The sequence below is a fragment of the Mesitornis unicolor genome, unplaced genomic scaffold, assembly GCF_000695765.1.
Source record: "Mesitornis unicolor isolate BGI_N332 unplaced genomic scaffold, ASM69576v1 scaffold3329, whole genome shotgun sequence".
NCBI lineage: Eukaryota > Metazoa > Chordata > Aves > Mesitornithiformes > Mesitornithidae > Mesitornis > Mesitornis unicolor.
The window spans coordinates 125,502-149,943 of NW_010209234.1; the positions used below are offsets into that span (position 1 = coordinate 125,502).

At 39.3% G+C, this 24,442-nt stretch overlaps 1 protein-coding gene across 1 annotated transcript in view; it reads right to left on the reverse strand.

Moving 5' to 3' along the window:
* Positions 1-24,442, reverse strand: part of UNC79 (unc-79 homolog (C. elegans)) — an 87,261-nt gene that overhangs the window by 57,744 nt on the left and 5,075 nt on the right. The window contains exons 4-23 of the mRNA XM_010192816.1: positions 24,212-24,341; positions 22,624-22,688; positions 20,715-20,803; positions 19,503-19,543; positions 18,397-18,425; positions 17,112-17,341; positions 16,609-16,780; positions 14,340-14,570; positions 12,751-12,941; positions 11,864-11,987; positions 10,419-10,559; positions 8,840-9,061; positions 8,125-8,352; positions 6,847-6,988; positions 6,340-6,419; positions 6,105-6,253; positions 4,945-5,102; positions 4,425-4,606; positions 2,928-3,129; positions 1,237-1,416 (exon numbers count right to left, since the gene is read on the reverse strand). Of these exons, the coding sequence (XP_010191118.1) occupies positions 1,237-1,416; positions 2,928-3,129; positions 4,425-4,606; positions 4,945-5,102; positions 6,105-6,253; positions 6,340-6,419; positions 6,847-6,988; positions 8,125-8,352; positions 8,840-9,061; positions 10,419-10,559; positions 11,864-11,987; positions 12,751-12,941; positions 14,340-14,570; positions 16,609-16,780; positions 17,112-17,341; positions 18,397-18,425; positions 19,503-19,543; positions 20,715-20,803; positions 22,624-22,688; positions 24,212-24,341 (2,986 nt within the window). The remainder of the gene's footprint in view (positions 1-1,236; positions 1,417-2,927; positions 3,130-4,424; positions 4,607-4,944; positions 5,103-6,104; positions 6,254-6,339; positions 6,420-6,846; positions 6,989-8,124; positions 8,353-8,839; positions 9,062-10,418; positions 10,560-11,863; positions 11,988-12,750; positions 12,942-14,339; positions 14,571-16,608; positions 16,781-17,111; positions 17,342-18,396; positions 18,426-19,502; positions 19,544-20,714; positions 20,804-22,623; positions 22,689-24,211; positions 24,342-24,442) is intronic.

Here is a 24,442-nt window from a genome sequence, read left to right on the forward strand (position 1 = left end):
ATTCACTGTGCCTTTTAGACAACTTCCATCTTGCATAAGTTTATGTCACGAGTCAGTAAGAAAGCCAGCACTAGTGCTTTCCCTTCTTCTGTTCCATCAAAACACCTCTTATCAAACCCACCTGGTGTTTGCTCTGGTGTTCCTCCAAGTGCTGGAGCAGATTGCTCATGTCTGGTCAAGCTCACAGCTTAAAAAAGCAAAACAAAATAAAACAAAAACAAAAAAACAAGAGCAGCTCTGTTTAAAAAGGCAGTACTGACATCTTACACTTCAGCATATATTCAGTGCTGGTATATTTATGTTCATTTACTCATGCACTGTTGTCAGGCAGCGAGTGTAGCTGTTTGAAATATGTCACTTCTGTGCCCTACAGATTTTGTGCACCATGTTCTATAACTTTAGTTTTCTCCAGGTTTGGAGAAAATGGACCAGTTTTGCTGGTACAGGAGGCACCGCACAGGAGCCCCTATGCAGGATGGCAAATTGGTCAAGAAGGGTTACCTAAGAGTCCCAAAGTACGGTGGTGTTTGTTTTGGAGAAATTACCTTTTAACTTAACAGTTCACCAGCACCCAGGTTTGAACATTTTATCAGTTCCTGTTATATGGGAAGGAGCAATGTGAGAGGTTCAATTTGAATAAAAAGACTAATCTGTGTTTGTAAAATTATCTAAACGAGAATGGATAAGCTATATTTCTGCTTGGAAATGTATCTGTACAGCACTCCATAGGGGTCTATGGATTCCCAGCACCAAGGGTCTCCTACACAAACTGGCAGGAAGGACGTGTTGCATGGACAACATTTCCTTAACAAAGGAATCCTGAAGATACCCAAAACGTCATTTGAGACATTAACAGTTCAGCATATGCTGCATGCACTAATAATTACAATTAATAAATAAATTAGTAACAGAGGATTTTTTTTCTGTAAACATTGTATCTATTTTAGACAAAACTACTGTGTATTAGCCACAAATAGAAATTAAGATCTATCCAGAAACTAGTCTTGGAGCATTTCATTCTGGCATTTTTAACAAAGACAGCATGGGCATACTTTTTGTCTATGTTCTTTGTCAAACTCACTAACTTGTCATTATCTGAATAATGCCCAAATCAGTCAGAAACCTACATTTGCTATGCCAATTGGATAAATATTGACAATTCCGATGTGTACAATCGGATACAAACTTAAGGGAGAAGATACAGGCGTGTCACAAAAACAGAAATAGATACTCAACGAATTTTGGTGGTTAAGGTTTCTGGGAGGGAGAGCGCTCTCTTTGACTCCACTGGTCCCTTCACACTGTCCCTCAGGGAACGCACACTCTTCTGACGATTACGTGCGAAACGAGCCCTCTTGATCTTCCACATTGCTGCATCACTGAGGTTGGCGACATTTGTCCGGACAGCAGTGATAGCTTTGCAAATGCAATTGACCAAGTTAGGATTCATTCCACAGCATGGTGAGGCCCTAACGCTGCCAAGTGCCAAATGCAACTGGGCCCCAGGTCCCACTCAAGTCAAGAAAGCTTCATATGGGCTCAAGGGGTCCATCTGCAAGGTACTCATTTGCATGCTCTCATTCTCATATCCATAAAACCCCAAACGGCATAACTGTGTTTAAAGAACTATGCTGTTACTTCTTGCTTTAAAGACTGGACAAAAACAGGTTCTTGAAACCAAAACCTGAATTTCAGGGTAAGGGAGTATGAGATGCCCTCTGTTTAAAGTGGCACAAACCTCACGAGTATGGATCATGTTTAGTGCACTCATACCCAAACGTGTCCTCTAGTTTTGCCTCACTGACCTCCTGCTCTGCCTACAGCTGTCACCCTGGATCTGAACAGTGCCTCCAAAAATCTGTGAGTGTGATTATGCATTTACAGTGCTGTCACCAGCAGCATCAGCACATCTTAATGGGGTCACCAATACTTTTCTATACTCATGTCTATAGTGCATTCAAACTCTAAGTTTAATTCTCCGAGCAACTAAGGCCAGTGAGCCCATCTGTTGCACCACTTACGTCTTTAAAAAGGCAAAGAGAAAAGTTAAAGAGAAACTTGAAAAAATATTTTCCATAATTTTAATTTTAAATTACTCCCAAATTCATATTTAAAGATATGACCCTACATTTGCAACCAGAGGTGCTAGAAACTAGTGCCAAGACTCACTCCTCAGGTCACAGCAGTAGTTCCCAGCTTTGGGTCAAGCTACTCACATATGGAGAAGAAAATATGTTTGCAGTTCCACCCATCTGCTGTAGGGATGCAGCAGCAGCACCACCCACCTTTTTTAGGCACCGGGCTCCATGCAAGTGTATGAGGAGGCATTAGGGTGTTGAGGGAGCACATGCTGTCCAAACAGCTGTCTCTACATCCTCCAAGCAAATCAGATGGAAATAGATCTGCCTCATGGGTGACCACTTGGGTAAGGAAGTTTTCAATTACTCACAAATTATTTTTTAGCCCTCCCTAGTGAACGGAAGGACACATGGTATCCCATCGAGAAACCAAGTATGAACAGAACAAACATTTTAAAACATTTGTCACTGCAGGAATAGTTAACTGAGCACCAGCTTTAAGACTCTTGTACCTCTTGTGCCGTGCCCCCCACATTTGTTTGTTCTCTTAGGGCTGACTTTGTACAGACCACTACGGAACAGGGTCAGGCATGACCTAGGCCTTTGAGAACAGCAATAGTGATAGCATAAGAACATCTACAGAAGAACAAGTGGGTTAATGTAGATTGCAGCAGATCCTAGAATCAGAACGCATTTCAACCATGAAATCACTTTGAATTATTCTTTTTTGGCTTGAAAGATTTCGGAAAATTGATACAGGTGAAACCTACATCTCGCTCAGACCCTTGCAGGCAGCTGAAATTCCAGAAGCCAATAAAATGTGATCAGATTGATTTGGACTCTGCTTACTTGTTGGGAAAGGGAATTCTTTGTTGCAGTCCAGATGAAGCTGTGCTTCCAGAGACAGGGTCTCAAAGCGATTCACAAAGAACTCCCAGCTCAAAGCTGGAATATCTGCTTTTAGAAAATGAAGCAGCAAGAGCTTACTAAGAATTGTGGGCCTGTCCTTGACAACTGTGTCAAACTGGAAATCAAGGCAGAGGCAGAGACCCTATAGAGGAAAAAACAACACAAAAACAAAACAACAACAGAGAACTGAGATGTGAAAACTTCAAGCATTTTTTAAACCAAAGGGAGGCCAAAGCTCACAACTTTTCCTGTTAATTAGTACACGATAAAAGTTTAGCTCCTCTTTCCTAGCAAGCCCTTTAAATCAGAACTAATGCTACCGATATCAGTAGACAAGGAAGGTAAGTAAGGAGATACATGAACACTATTTAGAATGTAGAATTTGCTACCATTTTGAGGAATACAAAGGTATAGGCAAAACTCAATTAATACCAAAGTACTCTCTTCACACACCCCTGCCAAAGAAAAAGCTTATATTGAGGCAGCTGAATCAAGACCTTAATTACAGAAAGAATTAACCACCAAGCCCAAACAGAGGAAGAAAGACTATGTGGTGAAGTGTATCAGAAACACTCTGCCTCAAAATGCTTCTGCATTATATCTGCACTAGAATTCTGGGTGTAGCATCAAGACACATTTGAGAAGAAAACCCACACATTAAATACGGAAGTGCAGTATACTGGTAACAGCCTCAGTGAATTTAGTGAATTCAAACTCTCTGGAAACTATGTTGAAAAGGCACTATATGGAATAAAACTAGCAAGTATTACATGTTTTTTATATGCAGTAGCACTAAGCTTTTAAAAATACATATTCATTCTATTCTCCAGGGAACTAGAGCTGAATTGTGTACTATGAGTTGTTGGGTTTTTTTTATCTTGCTTGTATATGTAGGCTCTGTTCCACTTTCATATCTGCTTAGTTTTAATCATGACAATTCTGATTGGCAGAGTCTCTCACATGCTTAAAATTACATGCTTAAATAAATCTTGAAAATATCAAGACCATGTTTGGTGTTGCTTGAGTATATTTTGTCACTGTCAGCTCAGTAGGGTGTCATAAGACTTACAAATTTATTTTATTTAAATTGAAATATGTCAATAGATTTTAAAATAATAATTTTTAAAAAAACATTTACAGCTTTCTATGGTAGCAGCTCAAATGCAATAGTAATTCTTTGCAGTCATCAAAGTGTTTATGGTTGGACTTGGTGATCTTAAAGGTCTTTTCCAATCTAAATTATTCTATATTAAGTTGGGCCTAGGGCAGTATCATTTCCCTTGACTATTTTGTGCGTATGTCAACTACCAAGAGACGTAAGGTTTGTCTAAAAGGGTTCTGGGATTGACCATGATGCTGTATGCTTGAACTGGTTTGAGCCTTGGGTGAAAACCAAGATTCCTGTTGAATATATTCTTTCCCACACAGTGAACCTACCTGTAAAGCTGGCCTCTTTATGGTGTCAAGTAAGAGCCCAGCTCTTGTAGCTACCGCTGGGTTGACATCTTCCACAGCAGTCAGGAAACAGCAGAACGCATGAGCCAAAGAGTACTTCAGGAGGTGGTTTTTTGTCACAGAGTGAATATCCAAAAATCTGCACAACACAGCCACCTTCTCCACTGTAGCAGCCATGCCCCCAGACAAAGAAAATAAGCATATTAATGTAGGCAATGGCTTCTTTATGCTTTGACTAACATGCCTCTCCTAGAAATACATACATCTGAGAGACTAACAAAAAACAGTCATTTTGTTTTTACTTCGATTATCCAAAATGTCTCATGTTCTCCTCTATTTTACTGCACCGCTGTGCCATAGTTTTGCACCAGACTATCTCCAAAACTCCCCAAAGCAGCAAAAAGATAATCATCTATTACAGGTCTCCTCAGTTACAGCACAGAAAGCTCTGCCTCTTCAGTGAAGGAACAAAGAGCAAATAGCGTGCATTTCTCAGGCCTACCTGCTTCAAATCTCATCTTCCAATCTTTGCTGTTGAAATTGCTGTTTATGATTGTCCAAAAAATGTCAGCTCCATGGGGAAGTGAAAGTGCATGAAGAAGAAGTGGGACTGCCAGGGAAGAAAGCTGGGAGAACTCAGACTTCACAACTCCCCATAAGCTGGAAAGATGAAAAAGAGCAAACCTGCTTATAAAAACACTCCCTTGACACCCCTTCTTCTAAATGACTACACCGTATTATTGGTGGGAATGCACTTTTCATGAAAATCTCTACTATCCAGGGCATTTATGTGAATACTACAGAGTTGCTGGTAGGAGAACAGAGCTACTTGCAAATCTTCAAGTACAGCAGTTTTTCTTCAAAATCCAGGTTCAAATATTCCTTATATTGAAACACCTCAGATTTGTTAAGATTTTACCTAAGGCAAAACTGCAGCTTCAGCGTGTAAGCCACATGAACTGTCTTGACATCATGGGTCATCTGCATCCACAAATGACTGAGATGTCAGGTGTTCATAATTTTCTCACTTAGATTAGGACAGATTCTGTATTCTGCTAAAACCCTACAGTCTCAGGAGATGCTCAGTGAAACTGATACAGAGCAGCTGTAAGCATTGGTGAACACGCTCTATTTCAGAACATCATATGCTGATATTTATTCAGTGAGTTTTCTGCAAAAGTCCTTGTCTCCACAGAGAATCTTAAAATGCAGATTTCAAGTCAATTTACACTGATTCTAAATGAAAAAAATTCTTTTACCTCTTAAAAATAAGGTGCAATACTGTTCTCTCAGCTTTAATGCTAAACCCCTATAATCTCTGTGCCTGCCTCCACATCAACCTTTATTTTATTTTGTAGAGTCAGGGAAGTTACCTCAGTCCCAGAAAATGCTATTATTCAATATAAGAAAATCACACTCACTGCAAAACAAGTGGTGCATGACAGAGTAGCCATGATGGACAATGCAGGGTACCTTGGTTTCATCTGCAGCTTCTTAATTAGCCTGTGCAATGTGCCCTCATACAGTTACTTACCTTCCACATTTCCCTACCATCCTTTGTTAATTTTCCACACTAAACCTGCAAATTCTTTGATGCCAACAATGAAAGAATAGTTGGAGAACCAACGAAGTACGAAGACAAAATGTGTGATAAAATCCTACCTTGAAATCAGCATGTGATCCTGAATATAGGCAAGAAACTGGGGATGGTCCTTTCTGGCTATATACAGGCATTCCCCATGAAGACACAGGATCTTCAGACAGTTCAGCATGTTAAAAAGAATGTCTGGTTCTTCAAACCTTGACATTTCCTGTGTAAGCAGATGTACTACTTTCAACACAATGACACCACTTAACCAAAAAAAGTCAAACTAAACAAACAAGTAATCAACGTTACCTGCAATATAGTGTATATGAGCCTCAAGGTAACTGGAAGTTGCTGATAACAAAATTTTCTTTCTGTGTCATTCTTTATTGCTGTTGAAAATGTAAGTTACATAAAATGCTGTTAAAGTTCTCTCATCTGTGAATTCAAAATGAAACTAAAGACTGTGAAAGTGATGAGGGATAAAATAATTCTAGCCACAGTAAGCCTGCAGTCAGTAAAGTCACAGCAGCACAGAATTTGCAGAACAGCACAGAAAATGTGATGGTTTTGCTACTTTTTATGTTCAAAAAGCCATGATTTCTTCTAACATTTCTTTGAGAGACAGTTACACTTGCTATCAACATAATTGCAGCCTTCCTATTTAATTAATATGTTGAAAGAATTAAATGCATGAGAAAAAATTGACTGTGCATTGTTGGACATGAAAGACTGCTTCAGAAGCCTGTACTCTATATGAGCAGAAGCATTTCATTTACAGTCTTACTGTAATACTAAACCTTCTCATCCTCCACCTACCAGCATTTTCTGTGGTCTCTGTGTGATTTCCTGGGTTTTCTCCATGTTTTGGTGCCGATTTGTCTTCCTCTTCTCCTTCAGTTCCTATAATAAACTCAGGTCTAGTATACAGAAGACTATCCTCGAGGTTATCTGTGGGCTCCTTTAAGAACATAATAAGTTAAATTTGTTTCTTGATATTATCTAAATACATGAGGCCATATCCTGCTGTTTAAGTTACATTTGGCGTGATAAGCTGAGCTCAAATGAGGCAGACACTGTTTAGTTCCACATATACTTGTGCATTCAAATCACCTGCGCATCTAAAATTCTCCATCAGCAAATGCACAGTGACAAGAAAACTGTGTTCAAACATGGATTTAAGTGGTACCATGTAACAGAAACTGTATATCCATATTGGAGCTGACGTGGATGCAGTGATAGGGCTGCTGTTTCACCAAACTTGTCATCCTTGCCTCAGAGGTGTAACAGACAGGAGCAAGGCCTATTTCCTACAGTACTGTAGAGTTATAGGCTTAGAGGCAGGAGGTACCTCAATCACTTTTACAGTGGCAAAAGGACCAGCTTGAAGTTGCTCCAAAATGCATCACTATGCCCACCACTGCCACTACAATGCTACAGCAAATGAGCACTCAGAGTAAGTGGAAGGATGCTGTCCTCTGAACTACCTGGTGGAACAGCTACATATAACAGATATACAGCTTAAAATAAATTCATCACACCACAGGTAATGCTTCAGTTACTCTGCAAAGCTACAGAGGATTTTAATGATGACTAGCAATTGGAGAGTACATATCTGTGCCTGATAAAGTTAGACACTAAGCCTGAAGTACATTCTGTTTTTCAACAGTGCTCGGCATTTTCATCTATCAAGCACCGACTAAGGTTTGCTCACTGGACAACTGATTCACTCAAAATCATTAACCATTTCAAGTATCCACTCTTAGCTTTTAAAAGAAGATGAAAAGCACTACGTATTAACGTTACACATTTTATATCAGATGCAATATCACAGGAGTGTCTTTCCAAAGTGAAACAGGACTTCAATGTTAATGGGGAAAGAGCTCATACTGAATTAATATTGTCATCTTCCCTGGGTTCTTTGTATCAATTCAAATTTGGGAAATTTTACAATCAATGCCATTTTGCTTTAACCTGCCAAATCCTCCATGCCAAAGGCCCACACAGCTTTGTTCCCTTGTGCACAATGTAATGAGAACAATGCAGAAGAGGAGTTTCAGCATGCCAATAATATGGGCCCTTTCTTGGTCTACTTACCACAAGCCTGATTTCTTCTTTTGGAGCAAGCTGTTCCAGCAGCTCAAAACCCAGCTGGTAACAGAGAATGCTGGACTGACACAGACCACATTCGACTGCTTTTTCATCTTTCTGACAGGTGTGAGAACCACCCCAGGGTGCCTGGAACACGTTGTTGATGATGGATATTATATCTTTGGAAATGCTGTTCTCTAAGCCCAAAGTGACACCATCATCCTGGAGTTCCATCTGAAAGAGAATGAACAGAGTAAGGATTTCTTATTTTTTGAAAAGCCAGAGCACTAACTGTTCTGCCTATTCCTACATTTCTGTCAGCATTATATTACAATACAATACTGGGAAGAGTTTTAGATAAATGGCAACTCACAATTTTAAATTGGCACTGGTGTTGAAAAATTATGCATCTAACTAAGCCTATCAACAAGCATCATCTTCTAGGCTGTAGAAATAAACATGTCTCCAAGGAGAAGCTCCTTTCACTCATATGAGCTATACAAGATGTATATGAATGTGGAGGTATTGAACTTCTCCTTTATTGATGATGAACCTATAACTATGGGTAAAGGCAGATGACAGCTGTAGAGAGATTTAAATGTCTTATACTTCATGACAGTCCCTCAGCAGAAAGGGATGCAATACAGGATTAAAGGAGAGCTAAAAGTGACTACAGAACTTCAGTGTCCCCTCAGTGTGGGTGGTGTTCTTCTGCAAGTACCTGCTTCAAGATGAGATCAAACATCAGAATGAAGCAATTAAGATTCATTTCATCATCTTCACAGTCAAAATCAATTGTCTTTCCACTGGGGTGTCCAAAGTTCTTGAAAGGGCTGTGAAAAGGACTATGTATTGGACTTCGAAATGGGCTCTGGAAGGGGCTTGGGAAAGGACTCAGCATGTTGTGCTGAACTCTGCGCCCAGGGTCAGAAGCAACGCTTACCTGAAGACATAAAGAATCAACACGTCCAAATGGCTGTTAAGCATTTAAGCAATCTCATTCTATAAGAAACTGCAAAAAATGGCAAGAACTGTGACAGCCTTACTATTCCCTTCTGTAGCTTTTTTTTTTGCAAAATCTATACATGTCCCTCAATGCCATTAAATGATAAGATACAACAGAAGTATAGGAATCATATTCTGCACAGATGTATACATTGTATACAGCTAAGTGGCAGACACCCATTATCACACTTCTATTAAAGGAGGAATTTTAACATCATAAACCAAACGGAAAACTAGTGCAGGCAGTAAAGCGGTCATCAAGTTACAATGATCTCCTCCGTGATCCAAGGCCATGAACTTCAATAGTAGGAGGTTAACGAAGGAGGCTGTCTCAAGAGAACAGTGTAACTAAGGCTATACCAAGGATGTAGGTAGATGGAAATGACACAACAGTAATAACAAGATGTGCACGTCTGCATTGATTTATGTCCGCACCACAGCAGGCCACCTAAAACACCCTGAGAACCCCTAAGTGTTGCAGTGAAATGACATCTATTTTTAGGTCAGCTATGGTCTGAAAGACCAGATAGTAAGTTGTCCATTTTTTCTGCTTAGGTTAGCCATGGTCATGTGCAAGCTGTGGGAGTGCTCTGCTGATCTACATCAGAAAACAGGCACAGCACATGTAAGGAATCATCAACTGCCTAGATGCTGTAGTTCCTTAAATCTAAAAATCTAACTTTCCAAGCACTCTTGTTCCTGTCCTTGAAACGCTTTGTCCAAGGCTACTGGGAAGTTAGTTACATCAGTCCAAGTATGTGTAGTGCTTACAGATTTGTACATGTTTTCTTCCAGACCATAAGTCTTTGACAGAAAACTTTAGATCAATTTTTGCATCTCTCAGATGGGGAAAAAAATGAAGGGAAACAGAAATAACTTCTGTTCTGTCATCCTCCCAAAACATACCTAGGCCCACCAGATTTGTACTAGAATACAAAAGCTTGCTTTGGGTAACCTGTTGCCATAATAACTTGTTGACGGTTATTAATAGAAGGTACAGAAAATGAAAATGGTTGGAAAAGGTACCAAGAGCACTCCAAACATATCCCAAACAAATCAGTTCACTAAGGAAAAATTGCAGTTTTCCTGCAGCTCCTATCTGCATTATCTCTACATTGACCACGTGACAGAGTGGCATTAATTGAAGAAGCCATGCCAATTTCCTTCCATTCTCAAACTTCATAGTGTTTCCAATTGAATACCGCCATATTGAAGGATGGCTTTATAACTCATCACATGCATTCTATTGGGAAAACTGTTTTAAGCAAAAAATAAACAGGATAAAGAACACTTACCCTCCGAGCTGCGAGATTTCCCGCCAGTTCACTGACTCTTGATTTTCTTTGATTTGCTAATTCTTTTACAGAATTAACTCCATCAGAAAACATGCTGATCAGTAACTGAAGAGGAACAACAATGTCTAATTCAGATAACACCTGAGGAAAGATAACAAAAAAGCATGAGTTTCAAGTTTGATCAAAAATGCCAGCCACTTTATCATATCATATCATATCATATCATATCATATCATATCTTATCATATCATATCATACCATACCATACCATACCATACCATACCTCATACATCACACATCACACATCACACATCACACATCATATCATCTTTCTCATATGATCCTCAGTTCTGTAAGTTCCATGCATTTAATATCAATTCAATGAGGTGAGCTGAGAGCTTAGATTTCTGTTAGAACCAGGGCAAAAGAGAAATGGCAAAAAAACCGATATTTTCAAATTATTTGTTGGCATCTTCTTAGTGTGCCTTGAGATCAGTTTTATGCTCAAATGCATAGGGAAATAAAGAAATACAAAAGTATTTCTGTAAACCAAAAGTATTACCAATACCTGGATGAATAACTCTTTACTGTATTTATTATCACTTAAAATTGAATTCCTTCTACGAATCCAGTCAGAATGGTTGCCTGCAGGTGTTAACATAGTGACAGGATGGTTATCTGTAAATCACATCTATTTTGTCACCAACACTCAGAAAAATATGAGCTCACTCGTACTTGTCATTAGCTGTTATTAGGTCAGGAAAATCTAAAAAATGATACTTTACTTGAAAACTCTGCATACATGAAAACTGATACAGTCAGCAGGTAAATTGGTCTTTGCCAAGGCTTAACCTAAATAACTCTTAGCAGAAAAGAAGTGAAAATGCAGAATACAGCTAATATTCTGAAGTGCTGTGGAAAATTTTATACGCTTTTGAATTCACTGCCCCCAACTGATATGACTGTCCTTGCAGCTTCTGAATATGAACACTGAGTGAATGCCAGCTTTGTGGTCAAATATAGCATGAAAGGGCCAGAGAAGCAGAAAGCGTGATGGGCACAGAGCTAGTCTAACCTAGATCTTCATATGCAGGAACAACTACAGCTGCTTCTGCAATCTGGAATTAATTTTGGAATCTACAGACCAAATTCTGTGAGACTAAAAACTACTGTTGGCAAAAAGCCACACAGTTGAATGGCCTTTAAGACACAACTGGTAAAAATAATTTCCAGGCTTCCATTATATTGCCTATAATGGGCTCATAACATAAAGCTTCCCAGGATCTGTCTACCAACCATCCTTACACTGGGGCTAAGCAAATGGTAGAAAGGCTCCATGATCCTTGGAAAAGTGGTTTCTTTTTTCTTTTCCACTCTCCTTTTTTTTCTTTCTTTCCCAAAATCATAAGCTGCTTCAGCACGACTTGTCAAGAGAGGACACTTACATGCAGCCAAAGCAATGCCTGCTCTTGCACAGAGGATGGATACCCCGTGAATCGACAGCTGATGAAGCCAAACATCTCCTCCATGGAGAAAGGGAGAGGGCAAAGTTCAATGTCAAACATTTTGCTGAAAAGTAAAACAAAAATACAGCACCACTGAGTTACCAAGGAAAACACTCTGTGAGATACAACAGTCATTTCCAAATTTGGTGATGCACTTTAAGAATTTGCATCACATCTCCTCCTGTCATGCCCAGCTTCACTTGATAGCAACATCTTTTTCAACATCCAGTGTTGGATGTTGAATAATAAAAATTGGAAAAAATCTCATCTTTCCACTCCTCCACTATTCCATGTTTACACTTTAAAAGTTTACATCAATACCCACAAATATAAATTCACAGTTTCAGAGCCTCTTCATCAGTTAAAAGGAAATGTGAAATTTCATTGTCAGAGCCATACACCAGGGATGAAATTATGACTCAGACAACCACCATTCTTATTCCAGTGTTTTCTTTGCTCAACAGGGGAAGATATTGGCTAAATCTTCACAAATCAACACTAATCATTTCTCATCAATAGCTGGCCAGGAGGAGGAAGACACTTCTTCCACCATGCCACAGGAAGCCACTGAAAATGTGCCTTGCTCACAGCAAAGAAGGATCCATGTAGTTTGTTCTTGATTTGAGGTTATCACGAGCAATAAAAAGAAACCTTCCCAAAACTTAAGTGCTCTAGTCTAAATGTAAGCCATAAAAAATTCAGAAGCATTTACTCACTACTGTCTATTGTACACAGGCATTTTTATTTGTTGTCACCATCTTATTGTGTTAAACCCCTCAATAATCAAGACATGTAGCACTAGAAATTTCCTACATATGTCTACATACCTCAGCACTTCCCGAAACTCTTTCAGTTGATTATCAGGCACTTCTGTCCTTATGGCTTCCAGCCACTCTGGCATGATACATTCCCACACCGGCTGGTTTATCACATTGTATGGAATCAAGCAAAGGATTCGATTCAGCCCTTCTTTTAATTGAGTCACAGCACTGCACGACTTGTCCCAGTATCCACCAACCTGCAGGTATTGCCAGAAAGCATACAGATGAATGATACTTCTAGTCCCTTCAAATTGCCCAGCACCATAAATGTGCTCAGTGTGTTGTGGCCAAGAAATTGTGGGGGGTGATAAGCAGCATCTTCCAGCCTGAATTTAGAATTCAGCCATGGGGATTGCATTGGTTTTTTCCTCTCTCATTTGACACACAGTAGACAAAAGCACTGTCCAAGATTTAGGACAAGTTTTTTAGGACAAATCCAAGATTTTTAGTTTGCTCACTTCCAGGCCATAACACTGAGTAACCTCTCACTGTTCACAATTCTCAACAAGGGACAGATTTGTCTGGTCAAACTTGCATCTTCAATTATTTGCTCTGGGCAACTTGTTACAGTGCAAGGTCTTTATTTCGAAAAACTTGGTCCCGACCAGGTGTACTTTTGTAGTTGGTGGTTTTGGGTTTTTTAGAGGGAAGGTTCTAAGTGATGGAAGACAAAAAACATACTTCTAAGTAAATAAGTAACTGGCCTCCAGGGATTAGTCATTCTAACTGACCTCAGCTCACATCTGCTGTTCCTGACTAATGGCTCTAGAGATGCCTGTTATTTTGGCAGCAACTACTGGTAATCTCAGCCAAAAAACTATTTTTTCTCCATTCATTACAGCTAATTTCATGGCTGTTTGTCTTCATGTTCTAGTGAACCCTTGCAAATCTGGCAAGTTGTCAGTTTAGTCTTACGTATTGCAGTGGTGGTAATAAAACCCAAAAAAATGGGCTGGATCCAAGGCAAGACAAAGAGCCATAGGAGATTACAGGATGAGGTTCAGTCCTTTCTTTTCTCTTCAGCCTCAAAGCTCTGATGTCTTCTTCAGTTCTGACATTCAATTCGTTCATCCACCTCTCAAATTTCCTCAGCTGCCCCCCAATCCTCCCACAGCCAGGTATATCTTCAGAGCAAGGATTCAGAGTGAGACACGTACACATGCTGGTCTGCACACGTAGAGCAAATTCCAGGTATTATGCCATGAAAAATCCAGGGATGCACACACACTTCATCCCTGTTGATGTAATACATCACATCACGTCCTTATGGCCCTTCCTAGTCTAGCCACTTAATTTTAGGAAAGAAAACCGACACATCCCTGGACGATTTACGTAAGAGGGCCACAAAATGGAAGACTGCTTACAAAAGCACATGTGATATAGTTGGCAATGATAAATGAGGAAGAAGTCTTAAACCCTTCACAAATATAAAGTTCCTATTTTCATACTGATGTTTCATTTTCTATAAAGGAACATTCACATGCCTGACTTTGTTGCCTGTCTTCACTATCCAGGTTAAGTGGAGACCTCTGCTCCATAATTATTTAATCTAATCTCTGTGGCAAATAAAGAACCTTCAGATACTTTATTCTTACCCTGGCAAACTCCATCGGTTTAGGAAGGAGGCACATAACCATGACATCAAACCGGACATCACAAACAGTCTTCAACCACTTAGTAACAAACTGGGGTTTGAGCTTTTCAACCAGGCTACCAACTTCATCATCCATCATGTAGGCTGTAGAGTGAAACCACTGGAATACCATGCTAACCAGCCGCGCTAAACTCTCTGTGGGTGTGTTCTCACTGGGAGTGCAAAGGCTCACCTGGAAGACAGAAACAAAAATCAAGTTTCACTTCTAGAATTAAAGGGGAGAAATTGTTTTTCTATTATATTTTGCATATTCTCAGAGATACAAGGATGCAGATTACACAGAAGATCAAATGAGCTGATCAATTTTAAGTAGAGTTTGACACAGGACAATTGACTGAATTTTCCGTTTCTTTGTTTCAACACTGAAAATATCAATACAGAATGCTCTGACAAACTGAAATATTTTCGTTTGAACTTTAAAATTACATTTCATTTCAAAGGTAATGTATTGCCTGGTAAAATACATGATACACACCCACACGTATATATAAAATGTACAAGATAAAAAGACAAATCAAATTAAGAGTTTCAAAAAAGTCTGAAAGAACATTTCTGCTTAATACTGTTGCACTGAACCCAAAGAATGGAAAATAACAGATGACAGGAGGTTTAGGAAGCTCTTTTAACTACCTATCAGCTGTTTTTTGCCACTTCCTAGTGAAAGCTGTACTCTCAGCACTTGGCAACCTGCAGCTAGTGACTGCTGCCTCGCAGCAAGTAAACAAAGGAGAAACATTCACATCATTTCAGCTTCCCAGAGAAGACCAGAACCCATTTTACAAGTGCTTTTCCTCCATGTTTTTTTCTTGGGTTGAGGCAGCTAATGACACCCTTGACAATTCAAAGTACAGTCTTCATTGCTTTACTTCACTGCAGGTTGAACTTAAGCTGTTGCTTCCTGGTGCTCATCTCAGTCAAGGCAGTCAAAGGCAGCATCAGCTGGCAGCCTTTTTGATAGGAACCCTTGAGCTCTATCTGTTTCTAGATAAAAGGTATTCATTTTATGAAAGAAAGCAGCAACCCACTATTTCTCACAATCTGTGCTGTCATCTCTGCCAATACTCAGTACAGAGAGATCAAGAGATTTTGTAAGAATAGAATGAAGTCAGTGAGCCCCCCACTAACTACCATAGAAAGATTCTCAATGTCCAGGATGAGGCATGTATAGTGTAACACAACCTGTCTTGTTCTCACTTCAATTCTGCTTCTGGAAACGCAGGCCTTCAGTCTTCACAAAACATCATTTGAAACAGGATTAATATGGCACAAAAAAAAATATAATAAAAGGCTTTAAGTCTAAAACAACATTAAATAACAAAATCCACAAGATATTAGCAGAATATAAAGTTTACTCATGTAATCTTGAAAGAGCAGAGCAGCTTTGTTGGCATTGTGGGATTCTAGACCTGCCACCTGGCTGTCCCTATCTCTGCTTAGATGATGGATGAGGTGTCCTACTATTCCCCACTTGCCACTGGGTGACCAAGAAGAACACCTGAAAGCTCAAAGTGAAATGGAAAGAGCCTAAGAAGGAGAATGCTCCTTCAGAAGAATTGCAGAACACAGTTTCTGAGGATCTACAAGGCTCCAGCCTGGCCTGTTTATGAACTGGCCAGCTGCCCTGCTATTTTGGAATAATGTCTGCTAGCTACTGTGAGGGGTAGAAACAGCAGGGCTTCCTGCTGTCAACCCACAGCTGGTGAACTAGCTGGAGGAAAATGACTGGGACTGATCCGGCTAAATCAATCTGAAGGCAGGAAGGAAAAGCAGCCCGCTAAGACTCCTCCAACTTATTCAAAGGTAAGAGAGAAAGCTGAGCTTCCAGTGAGTGATGTTGAAAGATGGAAGGAGAAAGGCAGACCTCTAAGGGGGGTCCCCTCTAATGGAGATTGCCTTTTAAGGTTAAAATAAACACACTCAGCAGGGGGGCACCTGTGAGTAGAAGACGATGGCACATAAAAAGTAAAAAAAATAACCCTGAGGGTGAATAATTCTGTTATACACTCTATACAGGACTCAGATGGCAGTGAGCAGCTCCGCCCAAACTAGTTCTGCAATGTTCAAGACTGACAGCATCACAGAACTCTTTCTTTTTGCTTACAAATCAGACAAGTAACCAACTAAAGCCAAAAAGTAGAAAAACAAGAGAGAAAATTGAGGCTTCAGAAAGAAAAGGAGAGGGAAGAGAGAAGAGAGCAAGAACTTCTTACCAAGAACCAGATTCCAAACTGGCTCAGGAGGCGCTGGTCATGCTTGTCATCATCTTTATTATCAAAGTCTGTGTTGTCCAGGGAGTGATGGGAAGAGGAGAGGCCCATCTGTCTCCTGCGGTTGAGCTCATGCTCCCTCTGCTCAGCATGAAACTCTGCTTCCTTCAGCAAACTATAAAACAAGCTTGTGGTCAGTGAACACAGCTTTCCAGCACTGGATAAAGGTATCTGATCAAGAATAACTGGTGGTTAAGGCATCTGATATCATCATTTTCCTGAGAACATTAACAAAAGAAGATAAAATTCTAGGACTCAAGGCTGACTTCTTCCATGAGGACACTCACAGCTGATCAGCACTCTGCTAAAGCAGCAGGAGTTCAGTGCCTCTGCTCTGAACTTATCCTGGTAAAACTAAAATCAATTTGCACAAAATTTGTAGGCTATATTTACATGAAAGCCTGGTCAAGCTTTACATCTTGATGCCTCATAAGCTGTCCCGTTACCTGATCACAGCCTCCACAGTACACACAAGCTCCTCTGCCCCACACTCCCGGGTATTGATAGGGGGTGGTGAGGTCTGATAAAGATGGGTTTCTGCGGCTGCCCCGACTTCGCTGCTGTGATGATTTGAATGGCACCTTTTGCAGTAACGCACTGGCCTGTTGCCGTGGCGGCCACAGCAGCCCGCTGAGAAGCAGGTGACAACAGCTCTTCTGACATGTGAACTGCAGTTCTGGAAAATAAAACAGATTTCATTAGGCTGCAATGTATCAGGAAGTGGAACTGAAAACACAGATGAGAGTCAGCACTGGGGAACTGGTTCAAATGGTCATTTCCAAAAACACTACGTATAAGCACAGCTGTGCGCAAACTCCTGATGCCAAGTGTCACTGAACTTCCAGAAAGATGAGCTCAGGCCTAAATGCTGGGCCTGGAATTTAATATCACGTTTGCTCTTCTTTTGGAGCAGGCCAAACCAACATTTAAGTCATAAACCTCAACTTTCTGGCTTGGAGCAATGTCTGAAATTTACGGTAGTTCTCTTAACCCTTGCTTATACTTCAGAATGTCTTTTTAAGTTACATGTAGCAACAGGCAGATCCTTAAGAGTATAACTAATGGCACCACACCAGTTTATGGTATGTAAGGATCTGCCTTATCATAGGTAACTGCCCAAGCCTCCAAAATATATAACTATTTTTGCCACCGAGTAATCTGGCCCAACATAAAAGCTTTCTTTACCACATAAGATCTAGAATACGTTATACACTGTGTTCCTCATTATTCAAATGTTATTAAAACATACTAGCTGGAATGTATTGCAAGCAGATTCTTTTTGTCAGCAACCCTTTTAGAGCCAAGCACTGAAGATTTTCAGCCCATATATTTTTAAAAAGATACAGTTTACAGTAGGATTTTTGTCCAATTTAGGATTAATCCAAGACTTCAAGCAGGTGAGAAGATATAAAACACTCAGATTTAAAATTAATCTCTTGCTCTATCCTCTTCATAAGCAGAGTTATAGAACAAAACCTGAGCTCAACTGCACAACTGAACTGCTTCAGTAATTGCCACTTCAATAAAAACCTACAACTCAAATGAAACATCAGCAGTTTTAACAAAAAGAAACCTTGCTGCTGAATCATTCCCATCCACCAACAAATGCATTCATGGATAAACTGTGAATATTTGGAATGGTACAAAAAAGAACACACCACATCATAGTAATGGAATGACACTACACACAACATTGAATCATGCCCCATCACACAAATGACTGAGTCTTACCTTCTTCTGACATATAGCAGAAATTTCAGCTGTAGGGGGAAGGCATACAAATCATCAACACAGAATGACAACCCTTCTCTTTTACGATGGCAGCCATGGGAAAATGGGCTTGCTGCAAGGAAGCCTCTGAGGCTAAACTGGTGTTTCCAGATAATATCAAAACCTCTGTGCCTGCTGGCCTGCATGAGGCAGGACACTGTATACTTGGGCTTTCTGGCTATCTCTACACTGAAATGAAAGAACAGCCTTGGTGCATTAAGATTAGTGAACGTGGATGAAAAATGTAGAAGCAGCCACTATGTCTCTGGCCCATAATTCCATAGCAAAATGTTTGCAGATTCAACCCTAAGCAGTAGCTGTTCAGTCTGTTGCCCTGGCAACATCTGATTCAGTAAATATAGGTGGCTGAGTAAAAAGAAGTACTCCCCTTATGTAAATAAAGCATTCTTAATCTGGATTAGATTTCAACTCAAAGGAGACAGAAAAAAAATCTCTACTTCCTAAGAATTTTCAGTTTGCAGAACAAAGAGAGACAGTGTGTCTGTGCTCTGCCCTTGAAAGGGTTATTTTATGGAATATGTAACTGTCCTTGTAAACCCAGGTATTTCTGATTAGTCTGTCAACAAGCTTTGTCTGCGTTCTGGTAGATAATAGAGTATCAGGCTTTCTCACTGGCCAAAGGATCAATATTGGATCAATAACTGGATCACAGAAAAATATTTTATGTCCTTTTCCATTATTCTTTATAACCTTCTGTTCATCAAGTAGATTTTCAGAAGGTTTAAGAACTTTCAAATCAGACACAGGTTATCAGAAGAACTAGCCCCTTTTTTGCCTCAACTGTGGATGCTCAAGATTTGAAAATCTTTTCAATTGTCTCTGTTTCCTCACACATACAGAGCTGCACACTATTTCAGGTAGAGGATTAGCCATTTTTTCATAGTACATTAAAGACATTAAGCAGTATTAAGTACAAGCTACTTTAAAATTCTTTAAAATTCCTTTAGACTAGAATGCAGCATTTCAAGTAATACAGCATGCAGAAATATAAGCATAGGATTGTACAATTATGATTAGTCTGTACCTACCCTTGAAATACCTCTTACCTTGTGGTAGAAGAACATCAATCAACCATTCACTGTGATCCCTATAAAAATTGTAGATCTAATTAATTTTCCATTTTTTATTTATAGACGCATTTATTTTTGCACAGAGGAAATGTATCTAAATTAATGTGGTAAGGCTGACTTTATTCTAAAGCGGCTTTTTTGCAAATGTATTTTTATAAATTGCAGGCTGCTTTGCATTACCTCTCATTGTTGTGCCTGGCTTACTGTAAATTGCCATTGTGACAATGTTGGTCCACCATGTTCAGAGCTTTCAAAAATTATTTTTAAGGAATAAATTTATTAAACTAAAATAGTGTGTGCTCTGAAAGTCTCAGAGCTAAGAAATGATAGTGAAGAATATCAGACAAACAGAAAAAAAAATGTACCAGTACCATTTTCTGTGATTCTCCTTAGAAACTATGCTTCTACCAAATTCCATTACTTCTTCCTGCGGCTTTAAATCAATGATAACTTAAAAATCTAAAGTGAGATGTAATTGCTTTTCCTGCACCTGGTGTAATATAAAGGTGTCTTAAACTGGGGACAAAAAAATGTCACGTAGCTTCTGAACTACCTGTAACTTTGTCCATTTGAACTCCCCATAAGTATTAGTTGATCTTGTAAAGTAATGCAAATGAAAGCAGCAAGTTAAAAAAGATTAAAAGAAATAATAATAAAAAGAATAAGTGAGATTAATTAATCTCAGGCTGTATTCCTTCCAGGTACTGGACAAGCCTGGACCAATTTCAATTCTTAGTCTGCTGCTTCACAGTATACCCTAGAGAATAATCCAAAATACGTGTTGCAGAAAACTGATAAAGTCTCTGTGAAAGAACTTTTATTTTAATGTCCTGCTTTTAACCACAACTAAAGGATGAGGAGAAAAAATGTCTCATAAGCAAAAGCTTGCACATTAACCAGAGTCCCCTACAGGTTCCTTTGTCATAGTCAATGCATCCCACGGGATCTATTTATTCAGAGATCTTAACTTTAGAATTCACTACTGTTCAAGCTAGATCCAAATGCTGATCATGTAGGGTAAATTCCTGTAATCCTTATTCATGCTGAGTGGCAGCGTGCTCCATATATTTCAACTGGGTTATCTATACAAATTATATGTTAATCATACTGAAATAAAGCTTAACTCCAGCATTCTGAACACTGGATTCTGCCTCTACCTGATCATTCTCCAGTTCTTAGTTCACCTACCCTGCAATTCTCTGGCTGCATTCTTCACAAAGATATAGAGGAGGTGGCTTATCACCCAAAGCCACAGACAAAGACGGATCAATGCACATCTGAAACAGAGAGAAGGAAAATAATTAACACACCTGTTCATTGAAGTTCACTAAGAAAGTTATTAATTTAGCATTATGCTAGGACATACAATATAACACAGCTTTGGTATTTATTGAGAGTATTTAGCATTTGGAAATATGGCACTCAGCACCTAGCAGTACAGAATCTCAAATTGTTTATAACAAAGAGGACGTGTAACTGAAAATGAGAACCTGTGGGAAGAGAATGGGACATATTTCAATATCAGCTTTATTACTCTCAGAAAGACAAGTGCATTTTGTGTTACACATTTAGATTGCATAGTCAGGACAGGCTGACTTTTTTTTTTTTCCAAAGAGATAGTCACTTAGAGGCTCCATTGCTTAGGACAAGGTAATATAGAACTATAGAACTATAGAATATAGAAGATTTTTTCTCTCTCAGTAATACCTCTTCTAGCAAAATCTAATTTTCAGTCATGGTAGCTGTTAACTACACAGCACAATTCCAGTGACAGAAAACTATGGACCCACAGTTCCCTCGGCAGCACAGGTTCAAATTTTGCCTTGCATTAGCTTTTATCCTTCCACATTAGCCAGTTACAGAAAACAGTTACAGTTAACAGCCACTTACATGCACATTTGTTTAAGTGTTTTGTACTATTTATGGAAAAGCTGAACAGTAGTATGCATACACAGTATCTTAAATACTTAAACTATTTCTTACTCAAGTGCGAGATCTTATTTACAAAGCCAAATGCCTCTTTGAATGTTTCTCATATTTGTTAACCAAATTTACATTCATCCAAGAGACAACAGACTGCATTTTTCTAAGTGATCACTGATCAAGACTGGTTCTGTCAAAGTTAAATTAAAAGATCATTCAAAAATATTCACACACTTCATCTGCAAAGCTTGAACTGTAAGTTTCATGGACATTTTGCTCTACTCAGTGACTAGTCTGGATCTAGTGATCACCTTCCAGCTTTTTTTCCCTACGAAAAGGGATCATGGAGCATGACTGAAGTGGGCAGGAAAGTGGACCCTTGTGGGACTTGTGAGATAGGTGTCACCATCGTGCCCTATCAATATAACAGCCTGTGGAAGAGGATCACCGAAGAACTTTTTGACTAACGTAATTTAATATAACAACTGATGCCAGGAAAATTGGTTGTATCTACATTTAACTAGATACAGGTCTAATCAATCAGTACACCTAATTGTAGTATGCTCTGGACTTGGGATGCTGTTCTTGTGTCTGCCATCAAATTGCACTATGATACTGGTCAAGCAATTTTACTCTTTGCTACCCTGAGTGTAAACAAGGAAGATACCATTTACTTCCATCAAAGTGGGTTATAGAAGAGGTGAGTAAAGCTTTGTTGCCATTTGCTTTAGGACACATTCCAAACAAAGAATCACAGTGCATTTTATGACCTCAATCAAGACACCAAGTTGAACATGAACCTATGTAATTGACATAATAATTCCTGTATATGGTAACACTTGTGCAAATATTTACACACATCTATGTGTTCAGGAAAATATTTACATGGATTAGGTAGGAGCCAGCTTAGAATTTTATAAAGTGCTTGGCAACCATCCTCATGTTTGATATCAAGACTGGGCCCACAGTAGTTGCAGAAAATATCCAGTCTTGCTTTAGGCAGCCATAAAACATAATCACAAAGTTCTGCATCCTTTGGTTTTCAACAGGCTTTGATGTTCCCTTAGCTCCTGCCCTTGGTCACCTGCACATCACCAGCGCATATGGCTGGGGTCAAAGTGCAACCTCCCATTCCCCAGACAGTTGGGTTTGGCCCCTGAAGACATGGCAGTACCTTCACAGCTGGTTTGTTAATCGCATTATGGCATTCAATGTGCTGGCAATGAATAGGATTCCAGGCTGCAAAACCAAAACACAGCTGATCAATAAAAGGAGAAAATACATTTAGATTCTTTGTGTCTCGTGGTATCGATTTAGAACAAATACTACTCTCGTACTAAGTACTATACAAAACATGATAGAAGACCTAGCCATTCCTCAGGAAATCTAATAATTACAATAAGCAACCCAGAATATACACGGATACTGACTTGTTTGGGATAAAATTATGAAATTAACCATTAATTCAATGAAGAAATTGAAAAAGTAAGACACAGACATCCTCATTTTAGACCCTTCCTGATCTCATCAATGTCCTGAATTAATTAGTTATCCTTCTGCTCCAGGAGCAGGATGGTAGGAGTAGCTGAGTGAATTCAGCAACATTCCCAGGCAAAATGAAAACACAACTATGGCAAAGGAAAATCTGTCCAGCCACAGAAGGACCCTTAGCTTTGTAATGACAAGAAGTAAAAAACAAAGATATGTTCAAGTGACACCACTCTGAAGCTATACAGAATGTGCCCAGGTCAAAATGCCATGCAACTGCAGATAATACTCATCCATTCAGGGACACATTAACAGAAAATTTATATACAGGAAAACTATTCCAGTTTACCCAGCGCTAGTAATGGTTCAAATAGAACATCATGCTTAGTTTACAGACCTCCTTGCATGAAAGAAGTGATGCAGACCAGTACAAAAAGAATGATTTTTTAAAAGTTAAGAAAATCTATCAACCCTTCAAGGGAAAGCTTTAGAACAGATCAGACAATTACATGTCAGGTACATTCAGGATGTACTTGAGTAGGTCTAGGGGGTCTTCTACAGTCTCTTCCAACCCTTCATTTTTATTATTTAAAATGTTGCATTCTAGTCCATAAAATTGGAAAGCAAATAAAACGTATCCCATATGGCAGAGATTATTTGAAACAAGATGAGACAGGCAAGCAGGAAAAGCAAGTGGTGAATTGCTGCTGGACAGCCCCCACCATAGAAGCACCACCCCATCAGTGTCACTGGGGAGCTTGGTGGACAGAGGACTTGGTACCATCTGCCTGCTCAGCTCCAGAGGCACTGCTGACTTTGTCTCTCAGTTTCACCCTGTAGTCAGCCTCAAGAACTATTCCGTTATACTGACTATGCCTGACACCACCTGATTTTTTTTGACATTAACAGCCAGATAAGGAGCCTTAGCAACAGCAGCAGTGACAGCAGCTGGCACAACAAAAGCAACCAAAGCAATAATGGAAAGAGACATAAGCCAGAGCCCTTCTGAGGCCAAGAAAGCAGTTTCACAGACCATTCTGTATTGATTTCTTCTCCTGTTCTGGTTTAGTTAGCATTGGGAGTAACTAGCCACAATCATAGGTTTTGTTTTTCATAACATCTTTAGAAAATACAAAGACATGGATACTGTATATACTTATGAAAACACCAAATATTTCAAAATACATTGCAGAACTGTAAACACATGACATTAACACACTTCTGATCATTTTCTTTATGTTTATTTTGGCTTACACAAAAACAGCTCCACTTACCTGTGTACTGCAGTCCTCTGTACTCACTGATTGCCCCAGGGGGTTTTAAATTGGGCCAATAGTGAAATAACATTTGTACTGCTGGAGGTTTGACTTGAGATGGTCCATAGGCTATCACATATAGCAAATCCTATGGAAAGACATGTACAGAATGTTTGTTATGCAAGATAACAAAACACAATCCAATACACATCACATGCGTTCACAAAGATACCTGAGCACACAAAACAT